Source organism: Chrysochloris asiatica, unplaced genomic scaffold (genome assembly GCF_000296735.1).
Source record: "Chrysochloris asiatica unplaced genomic scaffold, ChrAsi1.0 scaffold00170, whole genome shotgun sequence".
Taxonomy (NCBI): Eukaryota; Metazoa; Chordata; class Mammalia; order Afrosoricida; family Chrysochloridae; genus Chrysochloris; species Chrysochloris asiatica.
The window spans coordinates 5,726,555-5,748,677 of NW_006408688.1; the positions used below are offsets into that span (position 1 = coordinate 5,726,555).

A 22,123-nucleotide genomic window follows, 5' to 3' on the forward strand; every position below is an offset into this window, starting at 1 on the left:
TAAAAGTATTAAAAATAATAAATTGTACAAAGTGAAATGGACCCCAACGTTCTCAACAAATTATATTATAATCTTTCATTATTATGTATAATTTCACTAAGCTTATTGCTTTCATAACACTCATCAGTCTCTGAAATGATACATTTAATTTATTTTACTTACTTTTTCAATTTTTCAATTGTTGGTAGGTTTTTTCCCCTCACTTTCCATTATGGAAAGGGACTTAATTCTCCCAATAACCATTAATAGTTAAAGCCTAGAATCATGCTTAATAAATAATTGTTACTGTTGTTGTTGTTGCTAAGTGCCATCAAGTCTATTTCAATTTATAGTAACCACATGTGACAGGAGTCCTGGCATGGCGCTGTGGGTTAATGCGCCAGACTGCAAAGCCGTTTGAACTGAAAGCTTGGTGGTTCAAGCTCACAAGCTGCTCCTTGGAAACCCTGTACAGGGTCACTATGGGTCGGAACTGACTCGATGGCACTAACAACAACAACGACAACAACATGTGATCTAGTAGAGCTACCCCATAGGATTGTCTAGGCTGTGATCTCTACAGGCATAGATCACCAGACCTTTCTTCTGTGGAACCACTGGTTGGGTTCAAACTACCAACCTTTTGGTTAGCAGCCAAGCATTTAACTGTTAACACTTGCTAGATAAATATATGAATGGAAAAAAAAAAAATCTAACAGAATGTAGAATCATGTTAGAATGACAAACAGGAGAAAATGGTGATGGAGAAAGCTCCAAAATGTGAAGCACAGTACCTGATAATAAATATTTGTTAAAAATAAATAAGGAAAGAATGGAACCATCTTGTGTGATTCTACTTCTTTTCAACTGTATGCATTATAGGGATTTTTTAAAAGCACATTTCCTTTTTTGGATATTTTTGGCCAGTTACAATGCTTTTTTTGTAGCAAAATTCTGCCCTAATATCAAAGACTTAGAGTAACTGTTTAATGTGTCGTTATTGTTAAGTGGCAATGAGTCACTTCCAACTCAGAAGCCCCTAATAAATATATGCTTTGTATTTTGTGCCTAGAATCTAAATGCTTTACAGTTTTTTCTTGAGCAACATGTTTACAGTTAAAGAAATCAGGAACAAAACCTGCAAGGACACTAGCCATTTTTGCCTGAAAGAAATGAAAATAAATAAGACGTTCTTTCCTACTATGAAATCAGTTTGTCAGTGGAAAATACAATTTATTCGAGGCTGTCTCATAACTGCTAGTGAGAGAAGAAATATAAATATTTTAACTCAAGTCGCTCCTTAGACTGTTCAGCAGAGAACTCATTCTGAACTTCCTCAGACAGTTGAGACTTCTGCCAACTACCTCGGGAGAGCGTGGGGCGTGGTTTGCGTGCACCGCCTCGGAGATTGGCCTGTCGGTGGGGCCTAGCAGCGCATGCGCACTGGCCAGTCTGTGGCCCGTGGATCATGGAGTCACCGAGGCCTTTCGCCTCCGAGTGGCGCTCTCAGCCGCTTCCAGTGTCGCCATGGGTGATTTGAATCTGTGGCTCTGTGAGCTCTGGCTTCTCCTACTGAGTTCCGGTTTGAATGCGAGATTTTTGCCACTCGAAGAGGACGTAGACTTTATCAATGAGTACGTGAACCTTCACAATGAACTCCGGGGCAACGTCATTCCCCGAGGGTCTAACTTGCGCTTCATGGTGAGCCCGAAGGCAGTTGCCAGAACCTCCAAACACCCTTGTCACTCCGCCCCTCTTAGTCTAGGAAAGTCTGGGACACTGTTCTGAGGCTTAAATATCTTGGAGAACCGCCCTTTTAATTGGTTGAAAAGAATACATAGAAAGTTTTTATCTCGAAAAATAAAAACCACGGCTTCTCTGATGTATAATTACTATGATTTTGCACTGGTCCAGGACTGAGGCACTCAGCTCAGGTGAAAAATTTAAGAACACACCAGGAAACTCAATAATGAAGAAAATAATACTTTAATAAAAGACTTTTTTTTTTAAGTGAAAAATACCATGTTTTAATTAAAACAGGGTCCTTGGTCCTGGATTGTTAAGTGCCGTCGAGTCAGTTCCGACCCATAGCGACCCTGAACAGGGTTTCCGAGCGTGTAAATCTTTACGGGAGTAGAAGGGTCCTGGATTAGGGTAAGAAAATCTCAAGGTTTTACAAGATCCTCTTGTTTTGCATTTAAAATTTTTTCATCCTGAATTTTTTTGCATTAATTTTGACTTTGTAATATGTTTAATTAAAATAAAATTTATCATTGTTACTGGGTTTTATGGTTCCACCTTAAACTTTCTGCCTTGAGGGTGTACTTCTGTTATGGCAAGGCCCAGCTTTAAGAGACTCAGATGCTGGATCTCATGAGAGCAAGTTTATTGCCAGCGGACAAAGTGTCAGCTATTGCTTAAACCACTCTGACCCCGAGTGCTTGCAAAAGTGAGTTTATATACAGTTTGGTTACATATGGGTGCAAAGCAGGTGTTGTTAGCTGTAGGGTAAAATTTTTTTCAGCTAAATGCTCTTCCTGTTACTCAGTTTTGCAAGGTTTTTTCAGCTTTGTGGTGTTCCTGTTTATGCACAGAGTGGCCAAGGGAATACATGCTGTTTTTTGTTTTGTTTTGATTTGGCTAAGGGGCAGGGCAGGAGGGTCCCAGGTCTGCTAAGCTTCAGGAACCTCTACGTAACCCAGGTCCAGATTTTGCATTCATTTACAATATTGTTCTTGCTTCTTTCCCCCACTTTTCCTACCTATTCCATTTAACATCTAATCAATTATTCCCTGATCTTCATGATTGCCAATTGAAATTACTGTAAAATCCAAATACTAATTTATCTTTTCAGGAGCCCTGGTGACTTGATGGGTTACTCTTTGAGCAGCTAAACTGCAAGGTCAGCCGTTAGAATACACCAGTTACTCCACTTTAAAAAGATGAGGCATTATTCTCCAGTAAAAATTTACAGTATTGGAAACGGTATACAGGTTAGCTCTTGAGTCAGAACCAACTCCATGGCACAACACAACAGCAATTGTCTTTTTACCAGTCTATTAAGATACTGCAAGAAATATCTCCCTAGACATTGTGTTTTGTTCTTTTAAATTAGTTCCTTAGGAAAAAATTCCAAAAAGGTGATCATTCAATTTCATGGTATGATATTATTCATTACAATATCTTTATTCATTTGATATGTAACAATTGCTTTTCTAAATGGTTGTGCCAGATTAAGCACATACTATCAATGTTCTTTTTTCACCACACCTGGCTAACTTGAACATTTCAATCCTTTGAAACAAATTAGAAAATGGTGGTGTTATTAGACACCATTCAGTCAATGCCTGCTCATAGTGACCATAAGTACAACAGAACAAACACAGCCCAGTTCTGTGCCATCCTAACATTGTTGCTCTATACGAGTCCGTTGTTACAGCCACTATGTTAATTCATTTTATTGAGGGTCTTCTTTTTTTTCGTTGACCATCTACTGTACCAATCATGATTTCCTTCTCCAGAGACCAGTCCCTCCTGACAACATGTCCAAAATATGTGAGATGAAGTCTCAATGTACTTGCTTCTAAGAAGCATTCTAGCTGTGCACTTCTTACAGCCAAGATAGAGTTGGTCATTCCTCTGGTGATCCAGGGTGTATTCAAAAATGTCACTTTAATTCAAAGGCATCATTCCATCTTCCTGTTTCATTGTCCAGCTTTCACATACATTTAAGAGAAGCTTGAAAATGTCAAAGGTTAAGTCAAACACAATTTAGTCCTCAAAGTGGTGTCTTTGTTCTTTAACACTTTAAAACAGTCTTTTACTACAGATTTGCCCAATGCATTTGATGTCTCAGCTTTGGGTCTTTGGGTGGTGATTGTAAATCCAAGTAAAATGAAATCCTTTACAATTTCAATATTTTCTGTGTATCATGATATTCCTTATTGGTCCAGTTGTGAGGATTTTTGTTTTCTTTATATTGAAGTGTATACTGAAGACTATATTCTTTGCCCAATAAGGGCTTCAAAGTCCTCTTTACTTTCAGAAAGCTAATTTGTGTCATCTGCATATCGGAAGTTGCTAATGACTCATCCTCAAATCCTGATGCTACACTCCTCTTCATATAGTCCAGTCTCTTGGATTGTTTGCTCAGCATCCAAATTGATAGTGAAAGGGTATAATTTTGACACACACACACACACACCTTTTGTGAATTTAAGCTGCACAGTATCCCTTGTTCTGTTCAAACAGCTACTTCTTGGTCTATGTACAACAGGGGTGGGGAACATCCAGCCTATATGCCGTACGTTGTTGTTGCTCAATGCCATTGAGACTCTGTATAGGGTTTCTGAGGAGCAGATGTGAGCTTGAACAGCCAACCTTGTAGTTCAAATCAAATGTGCAGGTCAGTGCATTAACACCAGGACTCCTTATGGACTATCTAAGGCCCACAAAATCATTTGGTCCGGTCTTGCAGTTCCAATCATCCAAATATAGCAGGTTAATTTTTAAGTTGATAATTTTGTATGGCCCACAAATTATATTATAAATTTCCATATGTCCCTTGGCTGACAAAAGGTTCCCTACCTCTGATGTCTAAGGTTCTTTAGGAGTACAATTAAGAATTCTGGAATTTCCATATGTGCCAATGTCATCCATAGTCTGTTATGATCCACACTGTCAAATACCTTTTCATAGTCAATAAAGCAAAAGTAAACATCTTTCTGGTGTTTTCTGCTTTCAACCAAAATCCCTTTACATTAGCAATGATAGGCCTCACTCCACATCCTCTGTGAATTTGGCTTGAATTTCTGGAAGTTCCTAGCATATGTACTACTGTTAACCATTTTTAAATTATCTTCAGCAAAATTTTGCTTGAATATGATATTGGTGATATTGTTAGCTAATTTCTACATCCTGTTGCATCATTATATTAGGAATAGGCACAAATATAAATCTCTTATAATCAGTTGGCTAGGTAGCTGTCTTCCAAATGCATTGGCATAGACGACTGAGCATTCCCAGCATTGTATCTAATTGTTGATACATCTAAACTGGTGTATTATGAATTCCTGGAGTATCAGCAACATGAACTTCTTCATTCAGTACCATCAGTTCTTGATCATATCCCATCTCCTGAAATGGTTGCATTATAAACCAGTTCTTTTTGGTACAGTAACTGTAGATTCACTTCATCTTTTAAAAATATTTCCTGCATCATTTGATTTTTGACTGTAGCATCCTTCAATATTACAGTTGCATTATAAACCAGTTCTTTTTGGTACAGTAACTGTAGATTCACTTCATCTTTTAAAAATATTTCCTGCATCATTTGATATTTAACTGTTGTTGTTGTTGTCAGGTACCATCGAGTCGGAACCAACTCATAGGGACCCCATGCACAGCAGAACGAAACAATGACCGATCCTGGGCCAACCTCACTACCGCTGCCACACTTGAGTCCATCAATGATGCCACCTGACCAATCCATCTCGTTAGGGGTCTTCCCCTTTTTCTCTGACCCTCCACCTTACCCAGCATGACATCCTTCTCCAGTGACTGTTCTCTCCGGACAATATGTCCAAAGTATGAGAGAAGAAGCTTTGCCATCTTGGCCTCCAAGGAGCACTCTGGCTGCACTTCTTCCAAAACAGATCTATTGGTTCTTTTGGCAGTCCATGGCACTTTCAGTATTCTCCAACACCACAACTCAAAGGCATCAATTCTTCTACTATCTTCCTTATTCATTGTCCAGCTTTCGCATCCATATGAGGTTATTGAAAATACCATGGCTTGGGTCAGTGCACCTTAGTCCTCAAGCTGACATCTCTGCTCTTCAACACTTTAAAAAGTTCCTGTGCAGCATATTTGCCCAATGCAATACGTCGTCTGATCTCTTGACTGCTGCTTCTGCGAGTGTTGATAGTTGATCCAAGAAGAATGAAGTCCTTGACAACTTCAATCTTTTCTCCATTGATAAGAATGTTGTTTATTGGTCCAGTGGTGAGGATTTTTGTTTTCTTGACATTGAGATGTAATCCATATCGAGGGCTGTGCTCTTTGATCTTCATAACTAAAAGTTTCAAGTCCTCTTCACTTTCAGCAAACAAGGTTGTATCATTTGCATATCACAGGTTGTTCCTCCAATCCTGACACCATGTTTTGACTGTAGCATCCTTCAGTATTGCAGCTCAAGGACTTACTTCTTCATTTATTTTTCAGCATAAGAAATACCAAGCATGTTCATTCCATTTGGTTTTCTAACTCCAGGTCTTTGTACATTTCATTACAATAATACACTTTTTCTTCTCAAGCTTCCCTTTAAAATATTCTGTGTAATTCTTTTATGTCTTTATTTCTTCCATTCCCTTTATATGCTCTCTGTTCAAGAGCAAGTTTCAGAGTCTCTACTGTATCTATTTTGTTCTTTTCTTTCTTTCTTGTCTTTTTAATGATGTTTTGTTTTCTTGATGTCATCCCACAAATCATTTGTCTTCAGTTATTAGTGTTCAGTGTATCAAATCTGTTCTTGAGATGGTCTCTAAATTGAAGTGGGATATATTTAAAGTTGGAGTCCTGGTGTGACACTGTGGGCTAATGCGCTATACTGCAAAGTCGGTATGAACCACAATGTCAGTAGTTCAAGCTCACCTGCCAATCCTTGGAACAAAGGGTCACTATGGGTCAGAACTGATTCGATGGCACTTAACAACAACAACATATTCAAGATGGTGCTTTGTCTCTCTTTGACTTGTTTTAAATTTTTCTTTAGTTTAACTTGAACTTGCATGTGATCAGTTTACAGTCTGTTCCACAGATGAACCCTGGCCTTGTTCTGCCTGATAATATCAAGCTTCTCTATTGATTCTGTATGTAGACAATATGATCCCTGTGTATTCTATCTGGGGATGTCCATGTTTATAGTCACTAATGCCTAGGATATCAATCTTTATGAATTCAGTTTCACTTAGATGACTTCCAATTATTGTAATTCTTACATCCATACATGTCACAAAATTTGTCTTTACTTTAAGGAGTCATCACTTCCCCAGTAGAAGTTTGAGTGTCTTCTAGCCTGAGGGGTTCATCTTTCTGTATTCTACCAGACAGTGTTCTGCTGCTATTTGTGAGATGTTTAGTGGCCAAGTTTTTCAGAAACAGAGTGCCAAGTCCTCTTTCCTAATCTTTCTTAGTCTGGAAGTTCCACTGAAACCTGTCCAGCTTGGGTAACCCTGCTGGTATTTGTCATGACATCCAGTATCACAGTAACATACAAACCACAACAGTAGGAAAAATTGATAGACAAGTGGTAGAAATGATAAAACAGTTCAATTGTGAGGATGGCACAGGACCGGGTCGTGATTCCTTATGTTGTACATAGGGTTGCTATGAATTGGAACCTACTAGGTGGCACCTAACAACAACAAAAAATAACTTTTATTGACTATCAATTTTTAAATGTTGTTTTGATTGAGGGCTTCAAACCATTTCAAACCAGTTGAGCCATGCCGGCATAGTGAAATCATAACAGATGCACATTTTTTAAATTTGGTGAAATGGTATGGTAATCAGAATGGAAAAAATTACAGGCAAAGCCCTGGAATGGGAGACTTGGAAGAGATATAGTTAGCCCTTTCAGGAGCCTGATACAAGAGATTGGATTATTGCCAGGACTTCGGGGAGTGACTCCCATTCACATTGACCTGGTTGGCCATCATCTTTGAGCGGGACACTGTCATTTCCTACTCTGCTGTTTAAGAGTTTGGGTTATCATCCAATGAATACAGTGCAATTGTTTCCTAAGTGGGAAATCAAGATTCTAGCAGGGTTTCAACTCTTATTCCTCTTAACCGTTCTAATACACCCACATTTTACAAATTTGGATCTATTCTGGTTACTCTTTCTGTCACAATTGAAACAGGAAAAACCAGTTTGAAACCCTGTTTAGTGGACATTTTCCGTATTTTTTTATTCAATTCTTTCCATTTCATTTCTTTCGCCTTTTTCTCTTGTCAATATTTTCTCTTTCTTATATAAATTAATTTATTTCAGAAGAGTACTATGTTTGTTGTTGTTGTTGTTAAGTGCCATAGTGGTTCCGACCCATAGTGACCCTGTAGTACTATATTTAAAACCCTATTTAAATTGCTTTATTTACCTTTGGTCTTATCCTTCTTTCTTGTCTTAATGACCTTTCACTTTCTTCCTATATGATGTTCTTGATGTCATCCCATAACTCTTCTGTTCTTGGGTCATTAGTGTCTAATGTATCAAATGTATTCTTGAGATGATCTCTAAATTCAGGTGGGATATGTTCAAGGTCAAATTTTGTCTTACAAGCAGTAACCTAATTTAAAATTGTTTCAGTTAGGTTAACTCATCTCAAAGTTACTGAGAATTTTCCTCTGAACATGCACAATGTTTCAAAACAGGCTGAGAATTGCTGCCCATTCGCCCTGCAAAATGTCTTCCAAATTTTGTGATTTCACTCAAACATGCACCGAAAGCCAAAGAGCAAATTTAGCAACAATGAAATGGAACAGTGGGTTCTCAGCTTGAGATTCCCTCTAGCTCCCCTCCACCAGCATGTGGACAAACACATAAACGACCCAAAGCTCTTTGAAAATATAATTATCCTCTTTACACACTGAAACACTGAAACAGAGCACTGTTTCAGATTTCTAAGTCATATAAAACAGAACAAAACAAAGCAAAAACCTAGGTATGCAGAAGTCAGGTGCCCTACCAGAACCATCCACTAGAGAGCAGAGTAAATTTATAAATGTAACAAACAGCAGGAGGCAAGCAAAATTCTCCTGGGCCACATCATTTAGTTTTTTTACGTTTTTGTTGTGAATTGAGTGATAGTTTACATGGGAGAACATTGGTTTTACACACATAGTTTCATTGCAATGATTACAGTCTTCTTGAATCATCATTCAACAGTCTTTGCTTCTATTCCCTCTGTTTTTTGTTTGTTTGTTTGGGGGATGTAGACAAAAACATTCGAGAATATATAATAATTTAAACAACGAAAGGGCACATTCTGTAAGCCTGTCTCCTGGTCACTAGCACCTGCAGCCAGCATATAACCTTTTTCTTTCCATAAGTCTAGAGTCCTCAGCTGCTCTATTTCTCCATGTTCTCATCTCTGTCTCCATCTCTCCACACCATTTACTTTTGTCAGAAGACAGAACAATGTTTTCATAATTCTTTGATGAGACAAAACATATAAGGAAGGCTTATAAAACTTAACAGGAGTCTAAGCTAGCTGTTGACCACATTGGTCTACATGTGAGTGGAAGTGGGGAAGTCAGTAATAAAGATGGGCTAAGTTCGACCACGTTCCATAGATTCCTGTCAACCTTGAGATGAGAGAGAGAAGAGGGTGGGCTGGTTGGTGCGATGTTTGGGTAGACTTGGAATTCCTGAACCCATTGACATTGACCTAGCCATAGAGGGCTAGAGCTGAGAGTGAAGCGTCCAGCTGATATGAAGTGGGGGGAGATGCACAAGAACCCCCAAACTTGCAGATAGTACACATTTGACAGGATGATGGCTACAATGGCTTGATGATCAGAACTCTAATAGAGGGAGATAAAGAAATTTGATAAAGAAAGTAAGTGTAAATTGCTGCATTTTGATAAACTTGACTTATACTTAATGGATGTAGTAGCTCAAAATACCAACCAAGAAGGAAGGAGTCATCACATCAAGGATCAAGCCTGTCCCTTTGGTATACAGGGTTGATAGGAACAAGCAACTTTTAGGTTTTAACCAAATTTAACCTTTTTGTTCAAACATAATTTTATTAAAGATTGAATAAAGAAACTTGGAATTACTATAATTTGCAACTAATACTGTTGTTAGGTATCGTCAAGTCAGTTCTGACCCATAGCAACCTTTGTAAAACAAAACAAAACAGTGCCTGATCTGCACCATCCTCACAACTGCTTTTATGCTTGAGCCCATTTTTGCTGCCATTGTGCCAATCCATCTCATTATGGCACTTTTTCTTTTTTGCTATCTCCCCACATTACCAAGAATTATCTCCTTTTATAGAGACTGGTCCCTCCTGATAATATGTCTGAAGTATTATAGACAAACTTTGGCCATCTAGGCTTCTAAGGAGCATTCTGGTTGTACTTTTTCCAACACAGATTTGGTTTTTGTTCTGATAGTCCATGGTATCTTTAATATTCTTCAACACCATGACTCAAAAGCATCACTTCTTCTAACATCTTCCTTATTCATTGTCCAACTTTCACATGCATATGGTGCTATTGAAAATAGCCTGGTTTCGGTCAGGTGCACTTTAGTCCTCAAACTGACATCTTTGCTCCTCAACACTATAAAGAAGTCTTGTGTTACAGATTTGCCTAAATTGATACATTATTTGATTTTTTTACTTCTGCTTCCATTAGTATCAATGGTGGATCTGAGCAAAAAAGTGAGAGCTTCAATATTTTCTCCACGGATGATGATGTTATTTATTGGTCCAGTTGTGAGGATTTTTGTTTTCTTTATATTGAGGTGCAACACATACCAAAGGGTGTGACCTGTGGTCATCATCAGTATGAATTTTAAGTCCTCTTGCTTTCAGAAAGCGAGGTTGTAGCTGCATATTGAAGATTGTTAATGATCCTTCCTCCAATCCTGATGTCATATTCTTCGTCATATAATGCAGTTTCTTGGATGATTTGTTCCGCCTGGTGTGGCAATATGGGTTAATGTCCCGGACCGTAATATTGATTTGAACCACCAGGTGCTCCTCAGAAACCCTATACAGGGTTGCTATGAGTTGGAACCGACTCAACAGCGCTTAACAACAACAACAACACACAGATTGAGTAAGTATGGAGACAGAATACAACCCTGGCACACAACTTTTCTGATTTTAAACCATTCAGTGTCCCCTTGTTCTGTTAGAAAGGCTGCCTCTTGGTCTATGTACAGGTTCCTCATGAGCACAAGTAAGTGTACCAGATACTCATTCTCAGCAGTATTGTCCATAGCTTGTCATGATCCACACAGTCAAAAACCTTCGCATAGTCAATGAAGCACAGGTAAACATCTCTCTGATATTCTCTGCTTTCAGCAAATATCCATCTGATATTAGCAGTGTCTGAATCTAGCTTGAACTTCTGGCAGTTCTCTGTCAATGTACTGTTGCAGCTGTTTTTTTTTTTGTTTGTTTGTTTGTTTTTACCATATTTAGCAAAATTTTATTTCCATGTGATCTTAATGATATTGACCTATGATTTCTACATTCCACTGGGTTGTCTTTCTTTGGGATGGGCACAAATATGGATCTCTCCTGGTGTGGCATTGTGGGTTAATGCGCCAGACTGCAAAGCCGTTTGAACTGCAAGCTCAGTGGTTCAAGCTCACCAGCTGCTCCTCAGAAACCCTTATACAGGTTTGCTATGGGTTGGAATTGACTCAACGGCACTTAACAACAACAACAACCAATTAATTGGAGGCCTGGTGTGGCACTGTGGGATCATGCACTGGATTCAAGGTCAGTTTGAATTGCAAGGCTTGTGGTTCAAATTCACCAGCCATTCCTCAGAAACCCTTATACAGGGTCACTATGAGTTAGAACAGGCTCAACTGCACTTAACATCAACAACAACAATCAATTGGCCAGGTGGCTCTCTCCCAAATTTCTTGGCATCGACAAATGAGTATCTCCAGTACTGCATCAGTTTGTTGAAAGATTTCAATTTATATTTTGTCAATTCCCAGAGCCTCTCTCTGCCAATACCTTCAGTGCACCTTGGCCTTCTTTCTTTAGTACCAATTACTCTTTATCATTGAACAGCAACCATTTCTTTCTGGTACAGTGACTCTGTGTGTTCTTTTCAGCTTCTTTGGATGCTTTCTGCATCTTTTAATATTTTGTCAATAGCTTCAGAATTGTAAGCAGATGTTTGAACTCTTTTTCTTCAGTTGTCTCAGCTTGCGAAATGTGGAGCATAAATTTTTCCCTTTTGGTTCTCTAACTCCAGGTCTTTACACACTTCATTATAATATTTTACTTTATCTTCTTGAGCCCCTCTTTGAAATTTTCTGTTCAACTCTTTTACCTCCTCATTTCTTCCATTTGCTTTATCATCTTTTTGCAGGGGAGCAAGTTTCTTCTGATACCCATTTTGGTCTTTTCCTTTTTTCTTGCCTTCGGTCATCACTGTATAATATACCAAATCTGTTCTTGATATGATCTCTAAATTCAGGTGGAATATGTTCAAGGTCATATTTTGGCTCTCTTGGACATGTTTTAATTTTCTTCAACTTCAGCCTGAACTTGCATATGAGCGATTGATGGCCTGTTCTATACTTTGTCCTGGCTTTGTTTTGACTGATAATATGCAGCTTTTCCGCTGTCTCTCCCCACCAATATAGCCAATTTGATTTCTGTTTACTTAAACTGATGAAATCCATGTGTACAATAATCCTTTATGTGTTTAAAAAGGTATTTGCAATCAATAAGCCATTGATCTTACAAAATTCTATCATGCGATCTCCAACATCATTTCTACCACCCAGTCCAAATTTTCCAAATATTGATCTTTCTTTGTTTCCAAATCTTTCATTCCAATCACCAATAATAATTAATATATCTTGATTGCATGTTTGATCAATTTCAGACCGAAGAAATTGATAGAATTCTTCAATTTCATCATTATGGCCTTTAGTTGTTGGTGCATAAATTTGAATAATAGTGGTATTAACTAGCCTTTCTTATAGGTGTGTGAATATTATACTATCACAGACAGCATTATATTTGAAGATAAACTTTGAAATGTTATTTTTTATGACGACTTTGACCCTATTCCTTTTGAATGTGTCATTCCTAGCATAGTAAACCATATAATTGTCAGATTCAAAATGGCCAATACCAATCCATTTCAGCTCACTAGTTCCTAGGATATCGATGTTTATGCGTTCCATTTCATTTTTGACAAATTCTAATTTTCCTTGGTTCATACTTCATACATTCCATGTTCCAAACATTAACAGATGCTTTCTCTTCATTTTGAGTTCTGCCCCTTGAGCAAATGATGTTTCTGAAGGCTTACTCCATTCGCATCATTATGGTCAACTCTACTTTGAAGTAGCAGCACTTCCCCAACCATATTTTGAATACTTTCCAACATGAGGGGCTCATCATCCTGCACAATATTTGACAATATTCTGCCACTATTCATCAAGTTTCAATATTGAAAATTCTGGTCTATCTGACAGTGTTTTACTGCCACTCTTCAGTGGGGAAACATTAGGATGTAGTCTATCTGTTTTTCTTCTGAGTCTGGCTTAGTCTGGAAGCTCAGCTGAAACCTGTCCCCCATGGGTGACTCTGCCAGGATTTAAAATACCAGTGGCATAGCTTCCAGCATCACAGCAACTCGCAAGCCTCAACATGCGACAGACTGACAGAGAAGGGGTGATATTTGCACATAATGGCAGAGAAACATGTAGGTAACATGTATACAATCTTGAAGTTGGTGTGTTAGATTTCCTTGGTTTAAATCTATACTTTGCAATTTGCTGACTGTGAGATTAAAAAAAAACAATTCGTCATAATTAGTTTTAAATATTCCTCTGTAAATAAGAAATGCAATGAGAGTAATACATATCTCAGAGAGTTATAAAGAGCATTAAATGAGATATTGCTGTAAAATATTTAGGATACTGGCTAGAGCATGGTAAGTATTTGGGATTTAAATTATATGCAAAATAAGACAATTGTTTGCAAAATAGAAAACTAATAGTGGTATGGTTACCTTTATGACAAGTTATTGGTACTTTGGAATACTTGCTACATTTGTATATGTAATTATATTGCTATGGGAAGTTCTTTGTAAGAAAACCTCAAGTTGCTGGTCAATAATAATGTGTGTGGTGTCAGTACAAGAGTACAAACGGAAAAAAATATTCACACAATGATCGACTTTGAAAGTGTTTTATATACACATGTGTGTATGTCAGGAGGGACCAGTCACTGGATAAGGGTATCATGTTTGGTAAGGTGGAGGGTCAGAGAAAAAGAGGAAGACCCCCAAGGAGATGGATTGGCCAAGTGGCAGCATCGATGGACTCAAGCGTGGCAACAGTAGTGAGGTTGGCCCAGGATCGGGCAGTGTTTCATTCTGTTGTGCATAAGGTCGCTATGAGTTGGTACTGACTCGATAGCAACGAACAACAACAATATATATATTGTATATATACATATATTGTACATATATATATAAATATAAAATATACTGATGCTGTTAAGTGCTGTAGAGTTGATTCTGACCCATAGAAACCCTATGCAGGGTTTCCTAGATGCAGGCGGTGGGTTTGAATTGCCAACCTTGTGGTTCTCAGTCCAGTGCTTATCCTTCAGTACCACACACACGCACACACAGAGTTCTGGTGTGGTGCTGTAGGATAAGCACTGGATTGTTGTTGTTAGCTGCAGGCCAATCTGAAAAGATGGATTAGTCATATATAAGAGTTTTATAATAATTCATATCATCTAATATTTAGATGGACTCCTGGTGTGGCATTATAGGATAAGCACTGGACTGCTAGCCAGAAGGTTCAAACCCACTAGAAAACCCACTATTGAAAACCCTATACAAGGTTGCTATGAGTCAGACTGACATGATGACGCTTAGCAACAACAACAACATTTATATATTTTAATAATATAATATTCCATGGTTATTTGTCTCAGAAAAAGTTATTTTTTATGATTATGTCAAAAGTTTTCCCCCGTAGAAATTCCATAAACAAAACCCATAAGTACAAAGTTAGAATTCTGATTTTATTAAATCTGAATATGAAACCCCAAGTAAACTAATTTAGAGGACAAACGACCTCACTAATATTTTGTTTTCTTTGCTTTAAAAAAAATTTTTTTTTCAGACATGGGATGTAGCATTGTCACGGACTGCTAGAGCATGGGGGAAAAAATGCTTGGTTACACCTAATATTTATTTGGAAGACCTAAATATGGCCCATCCTAGATTTAATGGTATTGGAGAAAATATCTGGATTGGCCCTGAGAATGAATTTACTGCAAGTATTGCTATCAGAAGTTGGTATGCAGAAAAGCAAAACTATCATTATGAAAATGATAGTTGTACTTACGAATGTTCTCATTATTTGCAGGTAACTAATTTTTATATTTTTGTTAATTCAATAGAATCCTTAAATACTTTACTGTCTAGTTTCAATTGATTATATTTCAACTATAATAAACTTAATTGGTAGAATGTTTATCTCTAATAAAATAAAGATTCTAATGAGTCTGAGATCTTCAAAATGCCTCTAATTCCATTGATTACATAAACCACGCCGTTAAAACATTTGTTTAAATACATTGTTGCTGTTGTTAAATGCTGTTGAATTATTCCAACTCAGAGTGACCGTGTATAGGGTTTCTGAAGAGTGACTCATGGATTTGAACTCCCAACCTCATGGTTGGCAGTCCAGTGCTTATCCCACAGAAACCTACTCTCCCTATGTGGAGCCCTGGTTGTCCACTGATTAAAGCACTGGGCTACTAACCAAAAGGTCACCTATTTGAACCCACTAGTTATTCCTTGGAAGAAGAAGGAGCGTAAAGATTTAAATAGGACAGGTCTGCTCTGGAAATCCTGTAGGACAGTTCTAGTCTGTCCCATAGGGTCACTATGAGTTAGAAATGTAAAGATTTGAAAAACAAAGATGTCAATTTGAGGACTAAGTTGTGCCTGACCTAAGACATCATATTTGCAATAACCTCATATGCAAGCGAAAGTTGGAAAGTGAATAAGGAAGACCATAGATGAACTATAGTGTTGTTGTTGTTGTTAGGTGCCATCGAGTTGGTACCAGCTCATAGCGACCCTATGTACAATAGAAAGAAACACTGCCCGGTCCTGGGCCAACCTCGCTATTGTGGCCACTTTTGAGCCCATTGATGCTGCCACTTTGCCAATCCATCTCGCTGGGGGTCTTCCTCTTTTTCTCTGACCCTCCACCTTACCAAACATGATATCCTTCTCCAACGTCTGGTCCCTCCTGACAATATGTCCAAAGTATGAGAAACCAAGTTTGGCCATCGTGGCCTCCAAGGAGCACTCTGGCTGTACTTCTTCCAACACAGATCTATCTGTTCTTTTTTCAGCTCATGGCACTTTCAATATTCTCCTCCAATACCATAACTCAAAAGTATCAATTCTTTGATGGTCTTCCTTATTCACTGTCCAGCTTTCACATGCATTTGAGGTTATTGAAAATACCATAGCTTGGGTCAGGCGCACCTTAGTCCTCAAGCTGACATCTTTGCTCTTCAGCACTTTAAAAAGGTCTTGTGCAGCAGATTTGCCTAATGAAATACGTCGTTTGATTTCTTGACTGCTACTTCCATGAGTGTTGATCGTTGACACAAGAAGAATGAAATCCTTGACAACTTCAATCTTTTCTCCATTGATAAGGACGTTGTTTATTGGTCCAGTGGTGAGGACTTTTGTTTTCTTGACATGGAGATTTAATCCATATCGAAGGCTGTGCTCTTTGATCTTCATCAGTAAATGTTTTAAGTCCTCTTCACTCTCAGCAAGCAAGGTTGTATCATATGTATATCGCAGGTTGTTAATGAGTCTTCCTCCAATCCTGATGCCACATTTTTCTTCATATAGCCCAGCCTCTCGGATTATTTGCTCAGCATACAGGTTGAATAAGTAGACAAGAAAGAAGGAAAAGATAAAAATGGATGTCAGAAGAGACACTGAAACTTGCTCACCAGTGTAGAGATGCTAAAGCAAATGGAAGAAGTGAGGAAGTACAAGAGCTAAACAGAAAATTTCAAAGGTCAGCTCAAGAAGATAAAGTCAAATATTACAACAAAAACTGCAAAGATCTGGAGTCAGAAAACCAAAAAGGAAGAACACACTCAGCATTTCTCAAGCTGGGGGAACTGAAGAAAAAATTCAAGCCTCAACTTTCGTTATTGAAGGATTCTCTGGGCAAATTATTGAATGATGCAGAAAGCATCAAGAGAAAATGGAAGGAATACACAGAGTCACTGTACCAACAGGAAATGGCTGATGTTCAATGATCAACATGATCAATGATCAATGATGAGCAAGAGCCAGTGATAATGAAGGAAGAAATCCAAGGTGCAATTGAGAAATTGGCAAAGAACAAGGCTCCAGGAATTGATGGAATAAAAAATTGAAATCTTTCAAGAAAGTTAGGCAGCACTGGTGGCACTCACTCATCTTTGCCAAGAAATTTGGAAGACAACTATCTGGCCGACTGATTGGAAGAGATCCATATTTGTGCCCATTCCAAAGAGAGGTGACCCAATGGAATACGGAAATCATCAGATGATATGTTTGATATCCCACGCAAGTAAAGTTTTACTAAAGGTAATACAGAAATAGCTGCAAGCATACATTGACATAGAACTTCCAGAGATTCAAGCAGGATTCAGAAGAGGCCATGGAATGAGGGTATCATTGTTGATGTCCGATGGATCTTGGCTGAAATAGAGAATACCAGAAAGATGTTTACATGTGCTTTATTGACTACACAAAGGCTTTCGATTGTGTGGGTCATGATAAGATATGAGTATTCAGGAACACTTAATTGTGCTCATGAGGAATCTGTACATGGACAAAGAGGCAGTTGTTTGAACAGAACATGGGAACGCTGAATGGTTTAAAATTAAGAGAGGTTTGTGGCAGGATTGTATTCTTTCATCATACTTAATTCAACCTGTATGCTGAGCAAATAATCCAAGAAGCTGGGTTATATAGTGTTGTAGGAGAATATTAAAAGTACTGTGGACTGCCAAAAGAACAAACAGATCTGTGTTAGAAGAAGTACAGCCAGAGTGCTCTTTGAAAGCCAGGATGGCCAGACTTCATCTCTAATACTTCAGACATATTATCAGGAGGGCCCAATTACTGAAGAAGGATATCATGTTTGGTAAAGTGGAGGGTCAGAGAAAAAGAAGAAGACCCTCAGCATGAAGACCCCAATCAGCAATTGGCTCAGGAAAAGCAACAATTGTAAGGTTGGCCCAGGACCTGGCAGTGTTTTTTTCTGTTGTGCATAGGATCGCTATGAGTACTCATGCAATGGTACCTAACAACAACAATGAGTTAGACTTGACTCAAATTGATATATATATATATATTGTTGTTAATCTGTATACCCAAAGGAAAAGCCACTTTTCTAAAAATAATTCACACTGGAAAAGGAAGCAAGAACCCAGAAAATAGACATTATTTTTATATTACTGACCATAAATATCAATGATATATTTTATTTAGCTGACAGACTGAATCCTTCTAAATTCAGTTTAGTAACATTGAGGGAGGGACTTTTGTCTATTTATCTTACACACCACACCAGGATTTAGAGAGATGGAAATGTTGCCTTTGGAAGTGTGTAGACCCAGATAAAGGATAGAACAAGAAACAGTAGCTTCACATTTAGATCTTTTTATTCAGTAAAGGTTTCTATGATTTTGTGACAGTACTTTTTGACGTACCCTTGTATTTGACCTGCTTAACCTTAGTTTAACTCTGGCAGTTGATTCTCTAGTTTTTTAATACATTATCCAATTTCTTTTAAAATTACACTTTTAAAACCATTGAGACTTGAGATTTTAAAAAAAGAAAAAAGTAGAAATACTTTTCTCTCTTCCAGAGGTTAAGCAACAATACAAAATGCTATTCAAAGCATTAGAATGATTAAAACCATCCAAAAACATTCTGGAATGTCTTTAATTATTCTTTTTATTCATTTCAATTTAAGACATGTTTTTCCTTTTGTAGCTCTATTCTTATACTTTTTGTAAAAAAATAACAAAATCCATAGTCTCTTTTATATCTTCTAATGAAATTTTTCAACAAAAGGAATAATAAATGCTAGTACCATTCACTTGTTTCCTACTCCTGTATCTCTTTTTCTTCCCTGTTTTTCTTTTACTATTTATCCTTTACTCACTTCTCTGCACAAACTCCATTCTTCCAAACCTTTGTCTGCTCTGTCTTTTCCTTCTTTCTACCTATAACTTTCTAATTCAACTAGAGGCTAAAAATTAACTCATCGCATGTGTCTTCCTTAGGCTCAGAAGGATTATTCTAAACCAATGTTTCTCAAATTATTTTTCCTAGGAATACAGTATTAGAATCTATTAATGTGTTACTCTACATGCAGTTTTAGAAATCCATGATAACTCTCTACCTGTATTTAAGTAAATAATAGTTCTTATTTCTTGAATTATTTAGTTAAAGGTTATTATAAATGAAATATAGCATTTATAGCATTTTTGAAATTTTTCATTTTAGCTTGTTTGGGACAATTCTTACAAAGTTGGCTGTGCTGTCACTCCATGTTTAAGAATTGGACATATTAAACATGCAGCAGTTTTCATATGCAACTATGCACCAGGGTAAGTTACTTTACATTGAGAAAATAATATAAAAACAAATTAGATATTTTCAAGAGTGTTTTTCTAATTTTAAATGTTTTTCTAAATTTCTATGTGAACTATAAAAATATTAATTGTGAATCAGTGTTAATCATATATTAAATCATTTATATATGTATATTTTTAAATTTATAATGAAATAAGTCACTACTTAGAGATAATGATTTTACTTTTCAAATATTCAAGTATGATCTTTTAGATGAGTCATAAGAAGGCATTATTTGACTACATCTAGCCTAGTTAGCATAGGTTTTAGATTTTCCAAATAAGTTTATTCCCATATTTATAATGAAACTCATAGAAAATAAGTTTGGTATTGCTGGATGCCTTTGAGTTGGCTCTGACTTGTAGGAATTCTGTGTGACAGAGTAGAACTACCCAGAGGTTTCTTTAACTCTTATTTTATGGAAGCCTGTCACTAGATATTTTTCTCCATAGAACAGTTAGATGAATTCAAACCATCAACCTTTTGGTTAGCAGCCTTTGTGTCACCAGGACACCTCAGGAAATAAGATTAGATATGTTGAAATTTATGTTATAAGAATTGTTTCAGGAGGACGTCAGGCTTGTATCATTACCTAGTTTCTTAGTGCTGCAGTATCAGACATGCCACAGGTTGTTGTTGTTAGGTGCCCTCTACTCAGTTTTCAATCCTAGTGACTCTGTGTACAACAGAATGAATCACTACTATGTCCTGAGCAATCCTAACGGTTGTTGCTATGTGTGACCCCATTTTTTTGTCACTGTGTCAGTCCATCTCATTGATGGTCTTCCTCTTTTTCACTGACCACTCTTCTTTTCCAAACATGTTGTCTTTCTCCAGGGACTTATCCTTCCTGATAACATGCCCAAAGTATGAGAGATCACGTCTCACTGTTCTCACTTCTAAGGAATATTCCCACTGTACTTATTCCACACAGATTTGGTTGTTCTTTTGGCAGCCCATAGTACTTGAGTATTCTTTGCCAGCACCATAATTCAAATGCATTGATTCTTCTTTGGTCTTCCTTATTCATTATGGAAGACATGTGTCAGGTATACCTTAACTCCTCACATCTTTGCTCTTAGCACATTTAAGAACTCTTTTGCAGAAGATTTAACCTATGAAACACTTAGTGTGTTTGCTTGAGTGCTGCTTCCCAGGGCTTTGGTTGTGGATGGAGCAAAATGAAATCTTTAACAATTTTAATCCTTTCTCCATTTACTATGATGTTACTTATTAGTCCACTTGGAAAATGAGGATTTTTGGTTTCTTTATGCTGAGGTTAATCCACACTTGTTGTTAGTTAAGTGCCATCGAGTTGGTTCCGACCCATAGCGACCCTGTACAGGGTTTCCGAGGGTGTAAATCTTTATGGGAGTAGAAAGCCTCATCTTTCTCCCGCGGAGCGGCTGGTAGTTTCGAACCGCTGACCTTAAGGGTCGCAGCCCGATTCGTAACCACTACGCTACCAGAGGTCCTTACTGAAGGATGTAATCTCTGATATTCATCAGTATGTGCATCAAATCCTCACTGCTTCCAGAAAACAAGATTACATTGTCTGTATGCCTCAAGTTGTTAATAAATTATCCTGTGATCCTGATTCTGTGTTCTTCATACAATCCATATTCTCAAAATATTTATACAATACAGATTGAACATGTATGGTAAAAGAATACAGCCTGATACACACTTTTTCTAATTTTAAAATGTACAATATCCCCTTGTTTTGTTAGAATGTTGTTGTTGTTAAGTGCCATCGAGTCGGGTCCGACCCATAGCGACCCTGTACAGGGTTTCCGAGGGTGTAAATCTTTACGGGAATAGCTACCTCTTAATCTATGTATAGGTTCTACATGAGGACAGTTACGTTTTCTGGAATTTTCATAGTTCTGTTAACCATTGTTTGTTAAGATCCACACAGTCAAATGCCTTTGCATAGTCAATAAAACACAGGTAAGCATCTTTCTAGTATTTTTTGCTTTCAGTAAAGATAACATTTGAAATCATAACTGATAGCTGTGTTACATATCCTCTTCTGACTCTGGATTACATTTATGGTATTACCCTGTCAACGTAGTGGTACAATCATTAAAAATTATCCTCAGCAAAACTTTACTTGTGTGTGATATTATTTATAGTGTCAGATAATTTCTATATTCTGCTGGTTCACCTTTCTAATTTCTTTTAGAAATCTTTTTTTCCAATTCTACTTCATCATTTTTCCATTTGCTTTAGCTACTCTGTATTCTAAAGCAAGTTTCAGTCTCTTCTGACATTCATTTTTGGCTCTCCCCAGTTGCACTTTGATATTTTAACTGTGCACTGTAAAAACTAGGGAGGTGAGTAGGGTGTTGCTTTCCAAATAAATGTGGAGTTTTAAAATGCATGTTTTAAAGTATTTTATCCAGACGTTATTAGTTTTTACCAGTGCAGGTTTTACAGGTTTTTCAAGTCACTTTCCTATTATCAGTAGAGAAACTCCTCTTAAGGCAATTTTTTTCTGGAATATAATTCTTGCATTATAACTAAATATTTTGCTACTTTGTTTTTTTTATTTTCTTCTTCAAAGGTATTCTTTACTGTAAATACTGTATCTCCTGTCATCTACAACTATTACTTTTTTTGTGTTTTATTTCTATTGCTGTTTATTTTATTTTGTTTATGCTAATATTTTTCAA

General features: G+C 37.3%; 1 protein-coding gene across 1 annotated transcript in view; it reads left to right on the forward strand.

The window, feature by feature from the left end:
- Positions 1–1,447: 1,447 nt before the first annotated feature.
- GLIPR1L2 (GLI pathogenesis-related 1 like 2) overlaps positions 1,448–22,123 on the forward strand; it is a gene marked incomplete at its 3' end in the record, with an annotated part of 69,112 nt that continues 48,436 nt past the window's right edge. The window contains 4 exon segments of the mRNA XM_006878258.1: positions 1,448–1,505; positions 1,508–1,680; positions 14,896–15,141; positions 19,320–19,423. Coding sequence (XP_006878320.1) covers positions 1,448–1,505; positions 1,508–1,680; positions 14,896–15,141; positions 19,320–19,423 — 581 coding nt within the window.